The sequence below is a fragment of the Oratosquilla oratoria genome, chromosome 1, assembly GCF_046742065.1.
Source record: "Oratosquilla oratoria isolate Oo_2021 chromosome 1, ASM4674206v1, whole genome shotgun sequence".
Classification (NCBI taxonomy): Eukaryota; Metazoa; Arthropoda; class Malacostraca; order Stomatopoda; family Squillidae; genus Oratosquilla; species Oratosquilla oratoria.
Genome location: NC_134777.1, coordinates 67,594,460 through 67,614,459, shown reverse-complemented (window position 1 = coordinate 67,614,459; position 20,000 = coordinate 67,594,460). Strand labels below are relative to the sequence as shown.

General features: G+C 43.2%; 1 protein-coding gene across 3 annotated transcripts in view; it reads right to left on the bottom strand.

Moving 5' to 3' along the window:
* The window catches only part of Ttc7 (tetratricopeptide repeat domain 7), a 512,658-nt gene that overhangs the window by 375,924 nt on the left and 116,734 nt on the right, over positions 1-20,000 (bottom strand). The window contains exon 16 of one of the 3 annotated variants that reach the window (XM_076200841.1): positions 14,590-14,918. The exons of the other annotated variants lie outside the window; for them this stretch is intronic. Coding sequence (XP_076056956.1) covers positions 14,910-14,918 — 9 coding nt within the window. The 3' untranslated portion in view covers positions 14,590-14,909. Of the gene's footprint in view, positions 1-14,589; positions 14,919-20,000 lie in introns of those variants that run through there. 3 annotated transcript variants of the gene reach the window in all.

The window sequence follows — 20,000 nt, the reverse complement described above, 5'->3', positions numbered from 1 at the left end:
CAAAAGATTGCCCAGCGTCTAATGCGGCCGTATTACACATGCACAGAATAATAAAAAATTTTCAACAAAACCACTTTAGAATATCTTTTAATAAATATATGATGAAACACACTATTTTCCCTAAAATATCCTTGTAAAATAGGTGTGTGTCTTATGCTAAGGTGCAGCTTATACGCCGGTAAATACGAGTATTTGTTCTTAGTTGAAACCAGATTATTTTATTCGGTCATGAGTCATGTTTATGGGTAGCGAGTAGCTTAGTGAGGTCTGAACACCGAAAACCCACTTTTCAGGAATGTTATGAAAGAAAGCTTTTGCCGTCAGACTCCTCGCCAAACACAAGCCCCGGCTCCCTCAGAGCCTCAGATCTTTCCTAAGCACAATGTCCCAAGCGACCGAGTCTCGACCTTCTCGGGGAACGGGTCTGAGGCGGATACCCTCCTCCTCTTCCTCCTCCTCCTTCTCCTCCTCCTCCTTCTCCTTCTTCTCCTTCTTCTTCTTCTTCTTCTTCTTCTTCTTCTTCTTCTTCTTCCGATGGCCGGGCCGATTTTGTAAACAAAGCTGGTGCGGTAGTAGTTACCCGCTCTTACTCGCTTGTCTCGCCATCAATACCAAGAGCACCCTTGGGTTCAGACCAAGAACTGATTTACCAATAGAGTGGTTAGCAAATGGAATAAACTTGGTAACCATGTAGTGAACGCTAAAACTGTTGGTTGTTTTAAAAGAGGGTTAACTTTACAGATGGGGATGACAGGTGGTAATGGACATGGAACTGACTAGTGTAGGCCTTATGGTCTCTTGCAGTTTCCTCCATTCTTATGTTCTTATGTGCTTCAGGCGAAAAGGCTTTGTCAGGGACTAGGCGCTAAAATCATTCATGGAAACTCATGCACAAGAGCTACCTATACTGAAGAATCTATTAATACTGACCCTATCATACGAATACCAAATATTCATAGAGATAGAGAATTTCTGGTTGATGCTGAAAGCATGGGGGATATCATGATTGTCAGTCATAGAACCAATGACATCATCATTACTGCCAATAAATATTTATCACGTGAGGGCACCTTAACCCATTTACCTTGGTTCCTGGTTCCAAAGACAAGAGCCACACTAATGGACTTGATATAGTAATGTTGCAAGAGTGACCAAGGGGATCACTCAGATCCTTGTTAGTACTCCTTGGAGGATCCTCCAGGGATGCAGGGTTTACTGAAATACAGAGTTCTTTGAAACCAATCACAGACTTCTGGTTGCAGCACCCAGGCTGCGCCTCAATTCCAAAAGAATCTCGCGAGGTGATTCGGTAAGATTTCATCTGGAGGTCAGGTATGACACGTCTGCTCAAGAATATGCGGTAAGGGGCCCACCGTGGCTCGGTGGTCCCGATCGTGTCTGGTAACCGCGTGATGGCGTCCGTTTGAATCCTAGCCACGGCGTAGAGGTTAGGAAAGGCATCCACTCTGAACAATGGCCCCAAACCGCTGCTCACCTCGGACCTGAGTTGACCTGGGCATCACTACAATAGCTTCCTCCTGGTATCGTCACTGCAATTGTGGCATGCCATGGACACCGTCTCCTGCGTTCGTGTGTGCACTGTTCCAGACCACCTGCAAGGCATGGGCAGGTACCAGCCCCGCAAACTACAAAAAAAAGTATGCGGTAGTTGTATCTAATCGACTTGAAGTGCTTGGCGTCCTTGAGGACCCTGAAGAATTCTGAGGTGACCTCAAACGTGAAACTCTGAAAGCTGGTCTGGAGTGCACTGGAAAGTGTCCAAGAACGAGGAGTGGTGCGGAGAGGAGAATATAGAGAAGAGTCGTGCTGCCAGATTGGCTGAGGGACCTGGACCGGTACAGGAAGGAAAAGGCGGGCGAGAGCTCTCTTGAGGAAGAATACAGAGATGCATGTCAGATGGGTCACTGCATCTTCAACATCAGAGCGTGGTTACTGAAAACAGGTGAGGCCATGATCTGTGGAGCGCCGACAACTTACAACTGCGGTTATTTGCAGCCTATGTTGACTTAAATAAGGCGTTTGATTCAATGGATCGTGTAATGTTTTGAAATATGCTGATCGATCCGTGGGATTCCTGCTAGGTTTACTGACCTGATGCTTGAATTATAACCTGGGACAGTGTGCTGTGATGTGTGGAGATGGAGTGTGCGACTTTTTTTTTTTTTTTTGTTAACGAAGCAAGTGTACATCCTCGCTGAAATGTTTTTTAAGACCCGCATGAACTGGATGTTGGCCACAGTCGGCGAACATCGTCATTGCGGAGTATCCACTGGCAGCACTAGTCTCAGACTTTATCTATCCACTGCCATTGATGGGCCAAGTTCGTCGTTTGGGGCCCAACCAACCGCCAACAAGGTCATCTCGACAAAGATGTCGAGGTGTGAGCAGCACTCCGGACGACACATGCGCCCAAGTGCCGTTCTTCCTGCCGGGACTCAATGACCGAAGGATTGGTCCTGCGGAATCTTCCTCAAGAGTCGCAGTCAAGTCCATTCACCGCCGATGTAGATAAAGTCCCCTCAGAGGCACTCTTCTAACTGTGTGTGTGTGTGTGTGTGTGTGTGTGTGTGTGTGTGTGTGTGTGTGTGTGTGTGTGTGTGTGTGTGTGTGTGCGCGTCATTGTATATAAAAATAACAGTTTGTAGAAATAATCGAAATCTGAAAATGTTGCATGGGTGATGATGATGGTGGCGACGACGACGATGATGGTGATGATGATGGTGATGATGGTGATAATGATGGTGTGGGAGAGCGCGTTGTTCGAAAGGATCTAGCCGCCGAAAACCGCTAAAGTCAGGGACGAGCACAACCCGGAGCTCGTTTGTTAAAGAAAAAAGAAAAAAAAGAAGAAGAAAAAAGAAAATTGATCGAACATTGCAAACTCTTGAGCCCACATCTGGTGATCATGAGTCCATCACGTGATCCAAGACCATGATGAGTCGCAAACAAACAAATACATGTTAATGGCCTATATATAACGTGGAAGTATAATAGACGAATACAAAGCTATGAAACTTAATAAATGTCGGCGAATGAGCAGTCCCATATATATTACGACAAACCGAGCCTAGAGAGACAGAGAGAGAGGGGGTGAGACAAAGAGAGAGACAAAGATAGGCAGAGAGACGAAGAGAGGTAGACAGAGACAGAGGGACAGGAAAAGAGAGAGACAGAGAGAGAGCAAGCGAGAGAGCATTAAGGCCGTACACAGCGACAGGCCGAGGCAAGACTGTTTAGACAGTAGATTCTATTCGCCGGGGGCGATGGTGTAAACAAACGCGGCCGTATATCTGGGTTTTACGCCTCGCGGGCGTCGTAAAACCGAGACAACGAACACAGGGCGATGCGCCGCCCGTCCTCGGTATTTGCGCCACTCGACGTATCATCGTCATCACCATTATTATCAGACAATAATATCATGTTACTACCACTGTCATTGTTATTGTGTTATTACAATTATGTTTTATCATTCTATCGTTATCTTATAAAATCATTATATTATTTCTATTTGATTTCGTCATGGTGTTTCATCTTATTATTATTATTTGTCTACAATTATCATTATAATAATGTCATTATTTTGTTATTCAGTCATATCATCATTATTACACTATTGCTCTACTGATTATTCTTTTACTATTGTCATTACTGCCATCATCATCATCATCATCATCATGAAGAGAGAGGCAGAAAGACAGACACAGAAAGAGACAAAGAGAGAGAGGGGGGGGAGATGGCATTACTGCTATCACCATCATCATTATACAGAGGCAGGGAGAGAGAGAGAGAGAGAGAGAGAGAGAGAGAGAGAGAGAGAGAGAGAGAGAGAGAGAGAGAGAGAGAGAAAGAGACGGTGACATAGAGACAGAGACAGACAGAAAGATAGAGAGTGACAGAGACAAAGATATAGTGAGACAGAGAGAGACAGGCAGACAAAGACAGAGAGAGAGACAGACAGAGAGAGATAAAAAGAGAGAGATAAAAAGAGAGAGAAAGAGAGGGAGACAAATAGATAGAGGGATACAGATAGAAAGAGAGAGAGAGATAGAGAGGGAGACAAATAGAGAGAGAGAGGATACAGATAGATAGAGAGAAAAAGAGACATATAAAAAGAGAAAAAGAGGGAGAGATAGATAGATAGATAGAGAGAGATAAAGAGGGAGAATGTGTAAATGGGGAATCTAAAGATAGAGGAAACTGAGAACGAACGATAAAAAAAGAATCGTGGAAGGAGGTCAGAAACACAGTGAGGGAGAACAAATGAAAGAAAGTCTTTTGCGTTAAAGAAAGAAGAAAAGGGAAAACAAAAGAGAAAAGACGCAGACAAATTTGAGACAAGAGAAAGACGACGTGAGAAAACGAAGATGACCAGAAGTAAGGCGGACGAGAAGGAGACCATAGCGAAGGAGAAAGCGGAGAAGGAAGAAAAGAAAAAGGAAAAGGTAAAGGAGAAGGCAAAGAAAGAAGAGGAGGAGGAGGAGGCGGAGGAGGAAGATGTCGAGGAGGAAGAAGAGGAGGAGGAGGAGGAGGAAGATGTCGAGGAGGAAGAAGAGGAGGAGGCGGAGGAGGAAGATGTCGAGGAGGAAGAAGAGGAGGAGGAAGCGGAGGAGGAAGATGTCGAGGAGGAAGAAGAGGAGGAGGAAGCGGAGGAGGAAGATGTCGAGGAGGAAGAAGAGGAGGAGGAGGTCGAGGGGAAGGAGATAGGAAAAACAAAAACAAAGGAAGAATACATGAAGGGCGGAGGGGGAAATGGAATAAGTAGAAGAAAAGGAAGATATAGAGGAGTATGTAGAGGATGAGGAAAAATGGGAAGAGTGGGTGGAGGAAGGTGACGAGGATAAGGTGAAAGAGAAAGTAGGAAGAAGAGGAGGAGGAAGAGGAGGAGGAGGAGGAGGAGGAGGAGGAGGAGAGGCAGCAATATTGGTATGATTCATAGGAGAAAAATTAAGAGTAAGAGGAGGGAGAGGAGGAGGGAGAGGAGGAGGGAGAGGAGGAGTAAGAGAAGGAGGAGGAGAAATAGGAGGAAAATATGCAAAGAAGCAGACGGAGGAAGAGGACGAGGAGAATGAAGAGGAAGAACAAGGAGGAGGAGGAAGAGGAGGAGGAAAGGGGTAGGAAGAGGTGCAGGAAAAAGAGGACGAGGAAGAGGACGAAGACCAGGAGAAAGAGGGAAGAGGGAAAAGGCAGAGGAACAGGAACAGGTACAGGAAAAGTAGGAAGACGTACAGAAGAAAGAGGAAGAGGAGGAAGAGGAGGGAGGGGAGGAAGAGGAGGAAGAGCGGGAAGAAGAGAAGGAAGAGGGAAGGGGGAAAAGGAGGAAAAAGAGGAGGAGAAGGAGGAGGAGGAGGAGGAAGAGGAGGAGGTCAGGTCAAATGTGTCCGAGCACCCTAACCTAAGACGACAAATACCTTCTCCAACTGGAAGGAAGAAGAGAGGAACGCAGTGGAGCCAAACGCGTTGACGCAGTTGGGGCGTGCGTGCGTGCATGTGTCCATGTGTGCGTGTGTGTGTGTGTGTGTGTGTGTGTGTGTGTGTGTGTGTGTGTGTGTGTGTGTGTGTGTGTGTGCGTGTGTGTGTGTGTGTGCGTGTGTGTGTGCGTGTGTGTGTGTAGGGGGAGGGAGTCAAGAAGTTGCTGCGCCAAAGCAAGAAGAGCACCAGCAACTCCTAGAAGGTCTGCGGGGGCGGGGGGGGGGGGAGTTTCAAAACGCTCCTCTGACTCGTCCTCGCGCAGCCGAGGGACCTCTTATATCGATCACGCGAATGGTCATCCCTCGCCAACCGACTTACCACGGGCTAAACATCGATCACAAGCCTTGTCACTCGATCGTGCCTGGCTGCTGCATGAACGACGCCAGGGTCACAAGACCTCCATCCCCTGCCAGATTCCTGACGGGGCGATCACCGAAAACCCGACAAAAACCGGTTCTCCCATCAGTCTTTTTTTTTTTTTTTTTTTTTTTTTTTTTTTTAACAAAATTAAATTTGGTCTCCATCTTGGCTTTGTGGTTGATCCTTCCCTATGATGCGTGAGAAGTTCTCCTTGAACTGAATAAGAGAGATAAAATTCTAGAATCACGCAAGCACGGATATTTAACATGAAACGTTGTCCAAAAGCTTCTAAGCTAATATAACCTAAGCTAACCTAACCTAACGTAACCATTCCATAGGAAAAAACAGATCTTTTAAATGAAAAAAGTGAAAAATGTGTTTGCGTGATACTGGAATAGAACTGAAAAAGGTGCCCCTTTCTAACGTTAGATGATTCATTTTTCATATTAAAGCTTTTCGACTAAATCCATACATAGGGTGCGAATACAAATACACACACGCACACACACACACACACACACACACACACGCACGCACACACACACACACACACACACACACAGGCAGACGCACACAAACAAACACACATACACAAAAAGAAATGGGAAATACAAATTTTCAAAACCCGATAAAATTGATAAATGAAAAGTCCTGTACTCAAGAAATTCAATCGGGCGCTCATTTAGAAAAGGAAAAGAAACGGATAAATACAAATGTAAAATGTAAAACAAAAGTGTTGAAAGTAGTTCTATTGAAGTTATTCCCAATGTTAACAGTGTTTGTGACCAAGCCAATCCAACTTAGCCTCTAACCTAACATAACTTTGCCTATGTCTGAGTCAGCAAGTTATCTATCTATATACCAGTTTCCACATTATATGGGAGGTAACCAAGGTATGCACCGACCCATTACCACCCTCACCGATACCACTCCCATCCATCGTTCATTTGTTTCCCTCTCCCCTCTTAGCTCCACGTGGATGAAGTGTCATCCCCGTCTCCCGCCCATTGCCTGGGGGGTCAGAAGCAACGCAGGAAGATAGATGATGATTGGCTTGTAAGTCGAGCCAAACATCATCTAGGTAATTTTCCCCCATCTTGTTGCTCTCTTCCTCTTCTTCTTCTTCTTCTTCACCTCCTCCACCGCATTTTGTCTTTATGCGGAGGGGGAAGAAGGAAGGAAGGAAGGGAGGGCGGCAGGGATGAACAATGACAGGGCGAAGGTTGGAAGGAGAAAAGGGAAGGAGGAAGGAAGGAAGGAAGGAAGGAAGGGAAGAAGGGAAGAAGGGAGGAAAGGAGCAAAGGAAGGGAGGAAGGAAGGAGGGAAGTAAGGAAAGAAGGAAGAACGGAGGGAGGGAGGGAAGAAAGAAAGAAAGAGGGAAGGAAGGAAGGAAGGAAGGAAAGAAGGACGTAAGGAAGGGAGGGATAAAAGAAAGGAAGGAAGGAAAGAAGAAAATAATGAAAGAAGGAAAGAAGAAAAGAAGGGGAGGAGAGAAGATAAGAAGTAAAGGAAAGCAGGAAGGAAGGAAGGAAGGAAGGAAGGAAGGAAGGAAGAGAAGAAGCATCTTGTCTTTTTATCATCCGGTAGAAAAAAAAAGATCAATGAACAAGAAAACGTGGCGGCCATGGGTCACGACAACGCCCATTCCCTGTTTGCAATCCCAGAAGTGAAAAAAAAAAAATCTTTCTTGACCGAAACCGAGGACTGATAGGTCGCCGCGATGAAACATTATCCAGATTACTGAAACGTGATTGATAACAAAAGACACTATGGCGTCTGAACATAGGAACATAAGAATGAAGGAGACTTACTAGAGACCTTAAGGCCTGCACTAGACAGTTCCAAGTCCATTACCACCTATAACCTCATCTATAAATTTATCTTACTTTCACTTAAAACAACTGATAGTTTCAGCGCTCACAACATGGTTACTAAGTCTATTCCATTCGTGAATCATTCTGTTGGTAAACGAGTTCTTGCCTATTTCCTTCTAAAATAAAAGAAAACGATTTGAACGTAAAGAAGAAGCAACCGGATGGAATAGACTCAGTAACCATGTAGTAAGCGCTGAAACAATTGGTTGTTTTAGAAGATGAGACAACTCTATGGAGAGGGAGGAAAGGTGGTAAGGGACATGGAACTGCCTAGCGTAGGCCTTACGGGCCCTTACAGTCTCCTCCATTCTTACGTTCTTATGTTCAAAGGGGTTCATCCAAATGCAAAAGTACAAGCACAAAGGAATGTTCTTTCTATTGGAAGAAAAAAGACGCAACCTGAAGGTTAGTGTATGTTGCACAGTCATTAGTGCTAGGCTACCGGTGCTGTTGGCGTTCTGTAAGTCCTTTGTTTCGGTCGATTCAGATGGTTTTTGAAGCTTAACCCATTAAACTCGGATGACAAGATTCTTATCATTTGGTCAAATAAAACAAAAAATCATAAAAGACCAAAATGTTTGATCAAACACCAGAAAAATATGACGTCAATCCTCGCTTCGCTCGCAGCGAAGCGAGGACTGACGTCATATTTTTCTGGTGTTTGATCAAACATTTTGGTCTTTTATGATTTTTTGTTTTATTTGACCAAATGACAAGACATCTTGTCATTGGAGTTGAATGGGTTAAGGGTCCGATCACACCAAGCTTCCGACCTGTTTCCGACCACCGGTGACCAGGCCGATTTGTGCTGTTCCCCTATCTATAAAAATAATTCAAGACAATGCTGCAATTGGAATTAATCTCCCCCGTCAAAAAAGATGAATATGAAATAGCCACCTGGCGCTCACCATGAGAGAAACAAAAGCGCCACCGTCCGTCGAAGGTGGTCGGAAACAGGTCGTAAGCTTGGTGTGATTGGGGCTTAGGCCTCGTTGGCACTGGGCTAGTTTAGTAGCCGCTAGTGCTAGCGACTAGTAAACTACCCCTCTACTTGCCCAATGTCAACAGAAAGTTAGTACACTTGTCTCCAATCTATTCTAGTGTCAACACTTACTTGCTGACGAAGCTTTATTTGACTTAATTAACATCACATTCACTACTTATATTAATTCCAGAATAACATACGTAATACATTGCAAGGGGTATCAGCATTTTCAAAGCCATTAACTCGCCTTTAACGACACAGGGTGTTATATATTCTCTTTACGCATCTCTGTCTACAGCTGATTATATATCTATCCCACGAGAGATGGCGCCGATACAACGACGAACCCAGGCGCCACTTACGGGGTTATCACACTGGGCAGCTTCCACGGGCTTCACCAGCGCTGACAGTTAAGAGTTCGTTTGAGTAAAAACGACTTCAGTTATAATATTTTATTTTTCAAATATAAAATTATCTTTCCGCTATATATAGCAAAGCTGAATGATAAACTAAGAGATTGTAAACCTATACGAATGTTAGATATACTGTTGAAATGTTCTTAGAGAAATCTAGGTTTCTGTAAGCGAAGGCATACTCTAGTTATTCAAATGGAAGTTGGAGGTAGGATGTCGGAGGAAATATGGCCCAGTGCGATAACCCCTGTAACCAAAGGAAAATAAGAAAATGGGATAAGCTCTCTTGCTCTGTTTGAGAGTTGCGCGTCAGACGGTGAGGTGATGAAAGCACAGTATTAATATATATATATATATATATATATATATATATATATATATATATATATATATATATATATATATATATATATATATATATATAGTGTCAGATAATCTACCAATAACCGAATGCAATGCAACTCCGGACCGTAGAGGTATCATGAAATTCTTAATAATATTGACTACACAATAGATGATCTATCAAAATCTCAATATACATAAATATTTGTGTATATATACATGCATACACAATTACACACACACACACAAACACACCCTACACACATACATACATTATATATATAGATATATATATATATTTATATATATATATATATTTATATATATATATATATATATATATATATATATATATATATATATATATATATCACAGGTGAGAAATGTAGTAACACATTTATAAATCACAACTAACACCACAGTCGGACGAAAGAAAGAGTTGCGTAAGCGGAACTATATATTTCGATTGCTACCTGCAATCCTCTTCAGTAGTACCTGTAGTACCTCTTCAGTAGTACCACTGTAGTTGCAGGTAGCAATCGAAATATATAGTTCCGCTTACGCAACTCTTTCTTTCGTCCGACTGTGGTGTTAGTTGTGATATATATATATATATATATATATATATATACATATATATATCTGGCCCTCTGTCAAGCCTGGATGTTCAGCGATTATGGCAGATGACAAGGATAAGGAGGCAAAGGTCGTCTTCGAGGAGGAGGAGGAAGAGGAGGAGGAGGAGGAGGAGGAGGAGGAGGAGGAGGAGGAAGAGGAGGAGGAGGAGGAAGAGAAAGGTGAAGAAAAGGAGGAGGAGGAGGAGGAGGAGGAGGAGGAGGAGGAAGAGAGAGGGGAAGAGGGACTGTTGTGTGACGCCCCGAACACGGATTACGACCCAAGGAACCTCCTCGTGCGGGACTGAGCAAACATTTTACGCTCGAGCATTTGCTGACAACGATGGGGGCGGGGCGGAGGTAGATGGCTGGCTGCCCAAGGAGGACGGGTGGGAGGCCGGGAAGAGGGGGGAGGAACACAAACAAGGGAAGGACGAGGAGGATGGAGAAGGAGGAATATTCGAAAGACAAGAAAGAGGAATAGGGGAAGGACGTGGAGGAGGATGGAGAGTAGGAGGAGGAAGAGGAAGAGTTGGAGAAGGAGGAGGAGGAGGAGAAGGAGGAGCAGCAGGCGGAGGAGGATGAAAAGAAAGAGTAATTGGGGAAGGACGAGGAATATGAGGAGGAGTATTGAAAGAAGAGGAATAAGAGGAATAAGAGGGGGGAGGCAGAAAGGGTGATAGGAGGAGAAGCAGAAGTAAGGGAAGGGAGAAGAGGAGGATGGGGAGGAGGAGGAGAAAGACTGGAGGAGGAGAGAGAAGAGGAGGAGGAGGAGGAGGAGGAGGAGAGGAGGAGGAGGAGAGGAGAGGAGGAGGAGGAGAAAGACTGGAGGAGGAGAAAGAAGAGGAGGAGGAGGAGAGGAGGAGGAAGAGGAGGAGAGGAGGCGGAAGAATCAATGGGATATCGGGGCCAAGGTGAAAAGGGAAACGAGAAGAATAAGAGAAAGAACGTGGAGAAAGGGGCGATGGGGAAGCGAGGGAGAGGTGGGAGGGGAGAAGGTCAGGGGAGGAGAAACAACAGGGAGAGGGAAGGAAAGAGAGGGAAGAGAGAGAGAGGATTGGAAAGGAGAGGGGAGAAGTGTGGAGAAAGGAGAGGAGGGGAGGGATAGGGAGGGGGGAAGAGGGAAGGAAGGTGAGGAGAGAGGAAAAGGCAGGTCAGGGGAAGGGAAGAAAGGGGAGGGCTAAGGAGGGGGAGGGAAGGGAGGGGAGATGAGGGGAGAGGAGGGGAGGAAAGCGAGGGCAAGGGAGGGGAAAGAGGGGAGGGTAGGGTAGGGTGGGGAGAGAGGAAATAAAGGATAAAGAATAATGACTATAAAAAGAGAGGAAGACATGGAAAACAGAAGAGAGAAAAAATAGAGAAACTAGGCGAAATGGAAGAAAAAATAAGAGTATAAGGAAGAGGGAGAGGAAGAGGAAGCAAGTCGAAGGAAAAAGAAGGCGGGGAAGGGAGGACTGGAGTAGAAGTACGAAGGAGACTGAGGTGGAGGGAAAAAATGAGAGGGAGGGAGGGGGAGAGGGAGAAGTGAGAGAGAGAAAGATAGATAGATACATAGAGAGAGAGAGAGAGAGAGAGAGAGAGAGAGAGAGAGAGAGAGAGAGAGAGAGAGAGAGAGAGAGAGAGAGGGAGACAGGTGTGAAATGAAAAAAGGGAAGGAGAGAGAAAGGGAAGGAGAGAGAAAGGAAAAGGGAGAGAGAATGAACGGGAGAGAAAGGTAGAGAGGGAGGGAGGAGCGGGGGAAAGGGGAGGGAAAGAGAGAAAGGGAGAAAGGGAGGGGGATGGGTAAGGAGACAGGGGGAGAGAGAGAGAGAGAGAGAGAGAGAGAGAGAGAGAGAGAGAGAGAAAGAAGATTGAGGGAGAGGGAGGAATAGAGTAAGTGAGGAAAGTGAAGGGAAATGGGATACGAAGATTGAAAAGCAAGAGATTAGATGAGCAGAAAACTATAAACAAAGGGGGGGAGGGTGACTGGAGGGGGGCACAGCTGGGGAGAGTTAAATCTGGAACAAAACAATTTCTTGAAGCTAAGAAAGTGTCAGAAGTTCTCTTCTGTGTAACCACCTATAAAGCGCGGTTTACACGAGCCATGTTTCGGCACCAAGTTCCAGTTTTCTCGGCAGCTTTTCCCCGCTTAGCTCGTGTGAACCGCAGTTCACACGAACAAAGAGGGAAAAAGCTGCCGACAAAGCGGGAACTTGGTGCCGAAAAATTTATCGTGTGAACCGCGCTTAAAGATTAACTGAGAATGTTTTGGATTTCTTTTTTTTTTATGTATGAAATTAAAACTTAGAAGTCTGAACACTAAAATGCACCTTTCTAGCATTTCATAATTTTGATTTTATCCAAATAGCATGAGCTTAAAAGTGCCTGACAGCAGACGAACTTTTCAATGTCGTAGTTACATTTTCCACTGCGAGTAAGGTGGATCCCATCAGAAGCATAAAGGTCATGACGCCTGGAAAAGAGATACCAAGGATCAAGAAAGTGGTATCCCAGTTGCGTGCACAATTGTGATATCCCTATGGCTCTACTGTTCCAACACGAGCCTGCGTAGATCCTCGGGAGGATCTCACAGACTAAGTTACGGGTCCTACGCTCCTTCATCTCCTGAAGAAGGACCTTGTAATTCTGAACAAGTTCCTCTGATCTCACACTGCCCACATCGTCACTTCCCGTATGAACAATCGTAACCATGTTGCAATTTGCGGCGACACAATAAAACATTTTCAAACTGAATACTTGATAAAACCTTGCGAACCTTAGTGACGCATATGGATGCATCAGAATGTAAACAGCGAGGTTGACGTCACAGCCTTACGAGAACAGCCGAAGATAGGCAAAGGAAAGCTCGTCTGCAACCGATATTTTGATAGAGCTTTTTATCACATTGCGTAATAATTAGGATTTATTTTTTGCATTATTTTATAAAAAAAAAAAATGACTAAGCCATCCATCTAGCAAATATTCACCACCTCTTTGAAAACCTTCTCAGTTGACCTTTAATTAAAACGTGTCCAGTTTTCTTCACACTTCTTTTCCTTCTCAAAGAGGCTCCAAAAATTTTCTCCTCAGACACCTTTCCACCCATCTATGACTTCAAGCCAGTGGATACCGTGCCGGACAACTCATGAGCAGGTGGTCGTCAGTTCGGTTCCCGGGACACGCTACGTGCTTGCTGCATTGGTTTCCGACAGCCCTGGGCAGGCAAAGTGACCCAAACGCTCTCGAGCCTCGCTACAGTGAGCAACCCACAAGATGAGCGAGGGCGCAATCGATCGCGACCCATGCAGGATATGGTCTCGGTTTAATAACAGTCGATACTGCGCGGCAAGGGTAATGTTAACGGTAATCTTTCAACCTATAAATCAACCCTAAGCAACCTGCGGTCCAAGGGCCGCATGCGGCCCTTTCTCCTAAAAATAAATAAGCTATAGTGCGACCCTCAGAGAGAGAGAGAGAAAGAGAGAGAGAGAGAGAGAGAGAGAGAGAGAGAGAGAGAGAGAGAGAGAGAGAGAGAGTTACCAACTAGAGCCCACCGAAAGTTTGACTAAATTCATATTCTTGTGTACCAATTTCACCATATTTTTTCTATTTCGTTCACTAAGGTACAGATTCTAATTATATTAGAACAGAAAACAACATATTACTTGAAATTTTTAACTATTGGATTGAGTGATCCTTGGCTGTCTTTCATTTGCTAATTAATGGTCAGGAAAATGTCTGTGTTTGATAATTCTTATGTTAATGATCCCAGTTAACCAATATTAAGTAATTATTTATGTTTGTACATTATAATAATAAGGTACGGTAGCCTTTCATTTGCTCATTTATAGTAAGGAAAATACATTTGTTTCGGACAATTCTTATTTTTGTGATCCCAATTTAAATAAAATCAGTAACAAACTAATTATCTATCTTTATCAGTATAATCTCACATAATACGTCTTCGATCGTAGTAAATAACATGAAATAGTAAGGTTATGTGGCCTTCCATATCAACAGAGTCGTGACTAGTGGCCCTTTGGGAAAAAAAGGTTGCACACCCCTGCTATAAATCATCCTCTCGAGGGTAAGGCCCGATGCGGCTCCTCTTCTACTGAATAGAATCGTCTGTGGTCAACCAGAAGAGACTGTTCGAATCCCATCCAAACACAAAGACGGGTGCTGGTAGTAAGGTTTCACATGTAAGTAGTTCATAGGTTTGCGCCCAGCCGGGCTCGCCTAATACTTTCAATAGACAACACACACACACACACACACACACACACACACACACACACACACACACACACACACACACACTTGCACAGAAGCCTTTTGTCCACCCAGACCTGCCCCAGCAAGTCTGGGTGAAGGACGTCTGTACAGCATAAGAGAAGACACATTCCCTTAGCCCTCCAGGGGTCTCGGTGTCTGTCTCTGTCTCTGTCTCTCTCTCTCTCTTTCTCTCTGTCTCTCTCTCTCCTTTCAATTTTTTTTTTTTTTTTTTTTTTTAGGTTTGCGGGCTACCACCCGTCCGGATCCCAAGCTTGCGGCGTTCTGGAAGAAGCAGGGGGATGTGTACAGTCAATTTCCTAACCAACCCAACTGCACAGAGTATGTCGCAGGGTTATCGAGGGTGAACAGACTACCCTTTACCACCCTCATCCAGTAGGGTTTCGCGAATTTAATGAAATCGTCTAATATTGGCCAAAATAAAACCCATCACTCAAATGACCTTGAGGAATGGGTTACTCGTTTTTCCTTGGCATATTCACTCCCTAGGTTTGGACGCATCCTAATAAATGAAGTATTGCGTAACTCACCCGGAATCCGACTTTAGGATGAAGACTAGCATTCAACTTACCTGAAAAGATATTAAGTACAGTTACAAAAAGTAAGAGAATTAACTGAAACAGGTTAAAAAAAATCAAACGGTTAAACCATTAAACGGTGTGTGTGCAAGTGTGTGTGTGTGTGTGTGTGTGTGTGTGTGTGTGTGTGTGTGTGTGTGTGTGTGTGTGTGTGTGTGTGTGTGTACGCTCGCGCGTCTGTGTGTCCGTGTGTGGTGGACAGTCTCCCACAGGAGCGTTATTAGACATATTAGTATTATCGCGGGATGTGGGTGAACAGCCGCGGGTAATAATATGTAAGGAGTACTGGCCTTTAGCATCAGAGCATCTATGTTTGGGCTGCGTCCATATTAAGCCTATGAGAAAAGCATTTGTATGTGACCAAAAACACAAATCCGGGCTATGCCCAGTAATTCTGTCCCAGCCAGAAGGATGCTACTTTTCGGTACTCCGGGAGGATATCTAAGTCGTATGAGGTCGGCTCAGGTCGGCTCGGGTCAGCCAACACGCGCGTGTAGGCTACTTTTTCACAGAATAAGGAATATAAGCCAATCCGAGCTTCATTCTCTCCCTACGTCACCTAGTCCAAAGTAACACACACTTAAGTGTTACTCGTGTGTTTGTGTGTGTGTGTGTGTGTGTGTATGTCCGCGTGCGTATGTGTGTGCGTGTGTGCATGTGTACACGCGCGTGCAGGTTCTCTTCCTTGCGTGTTTGTGTTCAGTTTGCTGGTCCTATTATAGAGGGCGAGACTCCTGCTCTAATCCTTAATCCGCCCCCCCCCCTTGCTCCCCTTTCATTCCCTCCCTGAACCCAACATTTATCACCCCTTTCCCTTTCATTCGCACGTTTAAACCTCTGTCAGGGAGACGCCAATACTACAGCTGAACAGTCATCGGAAAAAAAAAAATATATATATATATACATATACATATATATATATATATATATATATATATATATATATATATTTATATAGATATACATATATATATTAGGGGTGCGGCGATTCCTTTTTTATTTATTTATTTTTATTTTTTTGCCGATACCGATGCCGATTCCTATTCACTCTTAGTTGCCGATGCCGATTCCACTTTATATAATTACGGTATATCAGTTTTTAATATAAAGTAATTAAACTATGATTTTTACTTGCTTTATAATCTATGTAGATTTATACACGCCAGTTGTTGAGCTGTTGGATGCTAATGATTGAATGAACTTAATGAAGTGCTTATTGATTGACCACTTTATGATTATCAATGTATGATTGTATTATTTTCTATCGGTTAATAAAGAGGTTAAAAATTACCTACTTCATAGATTTTGATATATCTACTAACTTCAAGTAACTTGAATTTAATTCATGATTTTAATAAAACACATATGTAGAGTGTAAATCTTATTAATCAATTTAATTTCTTAATCCTAACTTAATAGTAAAAACTAAACCTAACTCAAGTCTCTACTATTTAATATTTGACCAATGGAATGCGGGAAATGGACAAAAATATATTTTTTCCAAAAGCTGTGTCTGGACATAAAATCCAAAAAAGGAACAAAAAACTTAATGAAACTTTTTTTTTCGGCATGCTGACCCACCTGAGTACTGCCGCATTCCACGGGTTAATAGTCAAAGTTAAACATTCGCAAATTGAAGTTCAACAGCATAAATTTCTCCCCTGTTTCTGGAGTCAACCGGTTACGGTCTGGGGTGTAAACATTACCACCAATGCTGAAGAGGCGTTCACTCTCCATTGAAGATGGTGGAGAGCACAGGATTTTCTTGCCAACTTTTCCAAGTCCAGGATATGAGTTGTGTTTGTCTGCACCAAGTCAAGGAATCCGAGTCACGTGGTTCCAGTGGGAGGGAGCGAAATTTATTAACTTCGCTTTGTAGTATCAGAACAGATGAAGACATTCTTATTTTTCCTTTGAAGTTTCATTTTGTTTGTCCAAATTTGACTCGTGTGATTCTGAATCTGACAGCAAATCATCTAAACACGAGTCAAAATTATAGCTGCCACTGTCAAAAGCATAAAGATGCATTGTTATGTATTTACTTGTCAAAATACATACAAAAAATTCTTTATAAACGATTCGTTTGGCTTTAAATTCCTGTGAAGTGGGAGTAAATCCGGCCACCGATTTTTTGCACTTATAAGCGGGTAAAATCGACCAAGTCCACAGACGCCCGGGCGATTTATTCCCATATTACTCTCGTTTAATTTCTGTTGTAGAAATTTGCTGTTAAAACAAACAAATAAATAAAATAATAACAATAATAATAATAATAATAATAATAATTTTTGTTTGATTTTATATAAGTACAAAAATAAAATTAAAATTTAATATAATTTGCTCTAGCATCTACTCCGGCTTGTGTTGCTATTTTAAAAGTTCCTCCGGTCGTACGTTCTCGTGTCTGCAGATTTTATCATTTCTGCATAATATTTTCGAAACGTGTGTTATTGCACTAGAAGGCAGTGTAGATTTACCACTACCACAGCATATTCCTAGCCACCTCATTCCCTACGGTTGTTAAGCTATGTGAAAACAAAATAAAGCAATGATTATTTGGTAGTGGTATCTCATATAGCACATACTATGCTGCATGGCCCTTTGCAACCACCAGAACAATGAATAATAGGTGAATTACTGAATTGGCATCGGCATCGGATTCGGCAAAATATTGCCGATGCCGAAACCCTTGCTAAAAGAAAAAAAAAAGAAAAAAAAAAAAAATTCTCGCCGATGCCGATTCACCCAAAAAGTGCCGATTCTTGTCGATACAGATTAATCGGCACACCCTTAATATATATATATGTATATATATATATATATATATATATATATATATACATATATATATATATATATATATATATATATGGTGGTGTGATAGTTCTTAAAAATCAATTGACACTATGATCAGGAAATAAAAAATTCTTCAAAAATGGCACTGCCAGTAAAAGAGTTACAAAGATAAAATTGACTCAAAAGTTACGAATTTTAATTCACACTATAATCAGGATTAAAAAACGCAACTGGCACGGTGATCTGAATAAGACTAAAAAGTAAACTGAAAATCCGGATCAGAGAATATATCCACCAACGCACGAGTTCTACAGAGTTTAGACCCTGCTACACGGCGATTAGTGAGATCTTTAGAAAGTATCTCCAAGGAAATTATTAATGCAGAAAACAGCATCACCTTCAACATAATTTATTTCATTATTACCTGTTTATATTTTCTATTGTTTATAATGAGTACATCATCCTATCTAACCCCGTACCAAAGAGGGGTCATGGGATGATCCAGGGATGGAAGGGGCCCACATACTTTTCAAAAGCTTCAGAAACGCTGCTCTTGGACTCGAACAGCCATCCATCTAACTTCTCTCCTCCATTAGGTCGCGCCCTAGACCACTCGGCCCTCAAGCTCCCCATTTATATACTTATTTACATCATCTTTAAAGAACTTGATTTTTAATACTGAGTTTTAGTACAAATAGATTAGTAATACATGGAGCAAAACCATATGACTCCTTGGTTCCATAGTAGCAATATTACATTTTTCAAGTATCTACCATACAAAGAATCAAAGCAGAAATTCTTCTCTTATTTTCCGCATGAGGGGACGAATAGGAAGGGTCACCATGTAAATGAAGCGGCCCTGCTGTGGATGTGCTGTCTTGCTGCATTGCTTCTGACCCGGGCATTGGACATGGCTTAGGAGCTCTACGAGGAGCTAAGAAAGTAGGGAAGCAATGGATGGTGGATGGGAGTGGAATGGATGAGAGTCGGTGCGTATCTTGGCTGGCTACCCCCCTTATAAGAGGGAAGAGGCCCTTGGTATAAAGATATATAGATTCATCATGCAAACAACGAAACCCGACTTGTACTTACATGCAAGTCAAAAGCTTGTGCAGGAACATTAAACTGGAGAATCTTCTGGTGCCGCAGGCTTCAACCAACGAACTAAAATTCTTCGGTTCATATGAAAATGTGTGCGAGCCGAGACACAATGGCCAACTCATGTCTCTCCAAGTCTCTCTCACTTCTTCCCTACTCCTACACGTTCAACTACGAAGTCCAGGTACCCACAGGAGAGAAAAAAGGGAGCACGGACTTCCGTGGCCGCGCGAAACAAAAAATCGTTGACGTGACAGTTTCCCACGAAGAGATCTGCCTCGTCGAGCCCTTCTCCCGAAGAGTTCTGCAGGATTCTCTCCAAGAGTGCTCGTGCCTTCCAGTTTGCCAGAGAGTCCAGACAAGTTCATATTCATTTCTGCGAGGAAATGTTGCGATGCTCCAGAACCCTTCCCGTAAAGACCCACTCTTGGGACTTGAATGGAAACAATTCTTGGCAAACGTGGTCGGGAAGCTTTCTTTATCCCTTCTCTCTATCCCTCTCTCTCTTTCACTCACTCACTCACTCACTCACTCACTCACACACACACACACACACACACACACACACACACACACACACGCACAATCAATCAATCAATTGCCCCAGGTTTCTTTTCCAGAAGACCCACGGTCCCCTGGTAACCAACAAGCACCAGCAGAATGGACCCTAAAGGAGTTATCACACTGGGGTTCTATGGGCTTCATCAACCCCTACTGTTGAGAATTCGTTTGAATAAAAACGACCTCGGTTACAATATTTCATTTTTCAAATCTACAAATATCAAATCATCTTTCTGTCACATATACCAAAGCTGAATTTTGAACTAAGAGATTGCAAACCTATACCAATGTTAGACATACTGTTCAAATGTTCTTGGAGAAGTCTAGATTTCTGTTAGCAAAGGCATTTTCTAGTTATTCAAATGGAAGCTGGAGGTGAGATGTGTGAGGAAAAACAGCCCAGTGTGATAACCCCTTATGTGACGGAAGATATACTGTGTTGTTACTTCGGTATGGCTAGGGTGGGACAGTGTAAGATGACCAGGTTTCTTGCATGTGGGTACTGTCCCGGTGTGGCCTGGTCGTAGCCGATCTCGCGTGGGATTTGCTTCATTTGAAAGATATTTTACTGCGTGGCAAATGTCTGGATGGGTTTGATGGAATAGGTGTGTTTGGTGGTC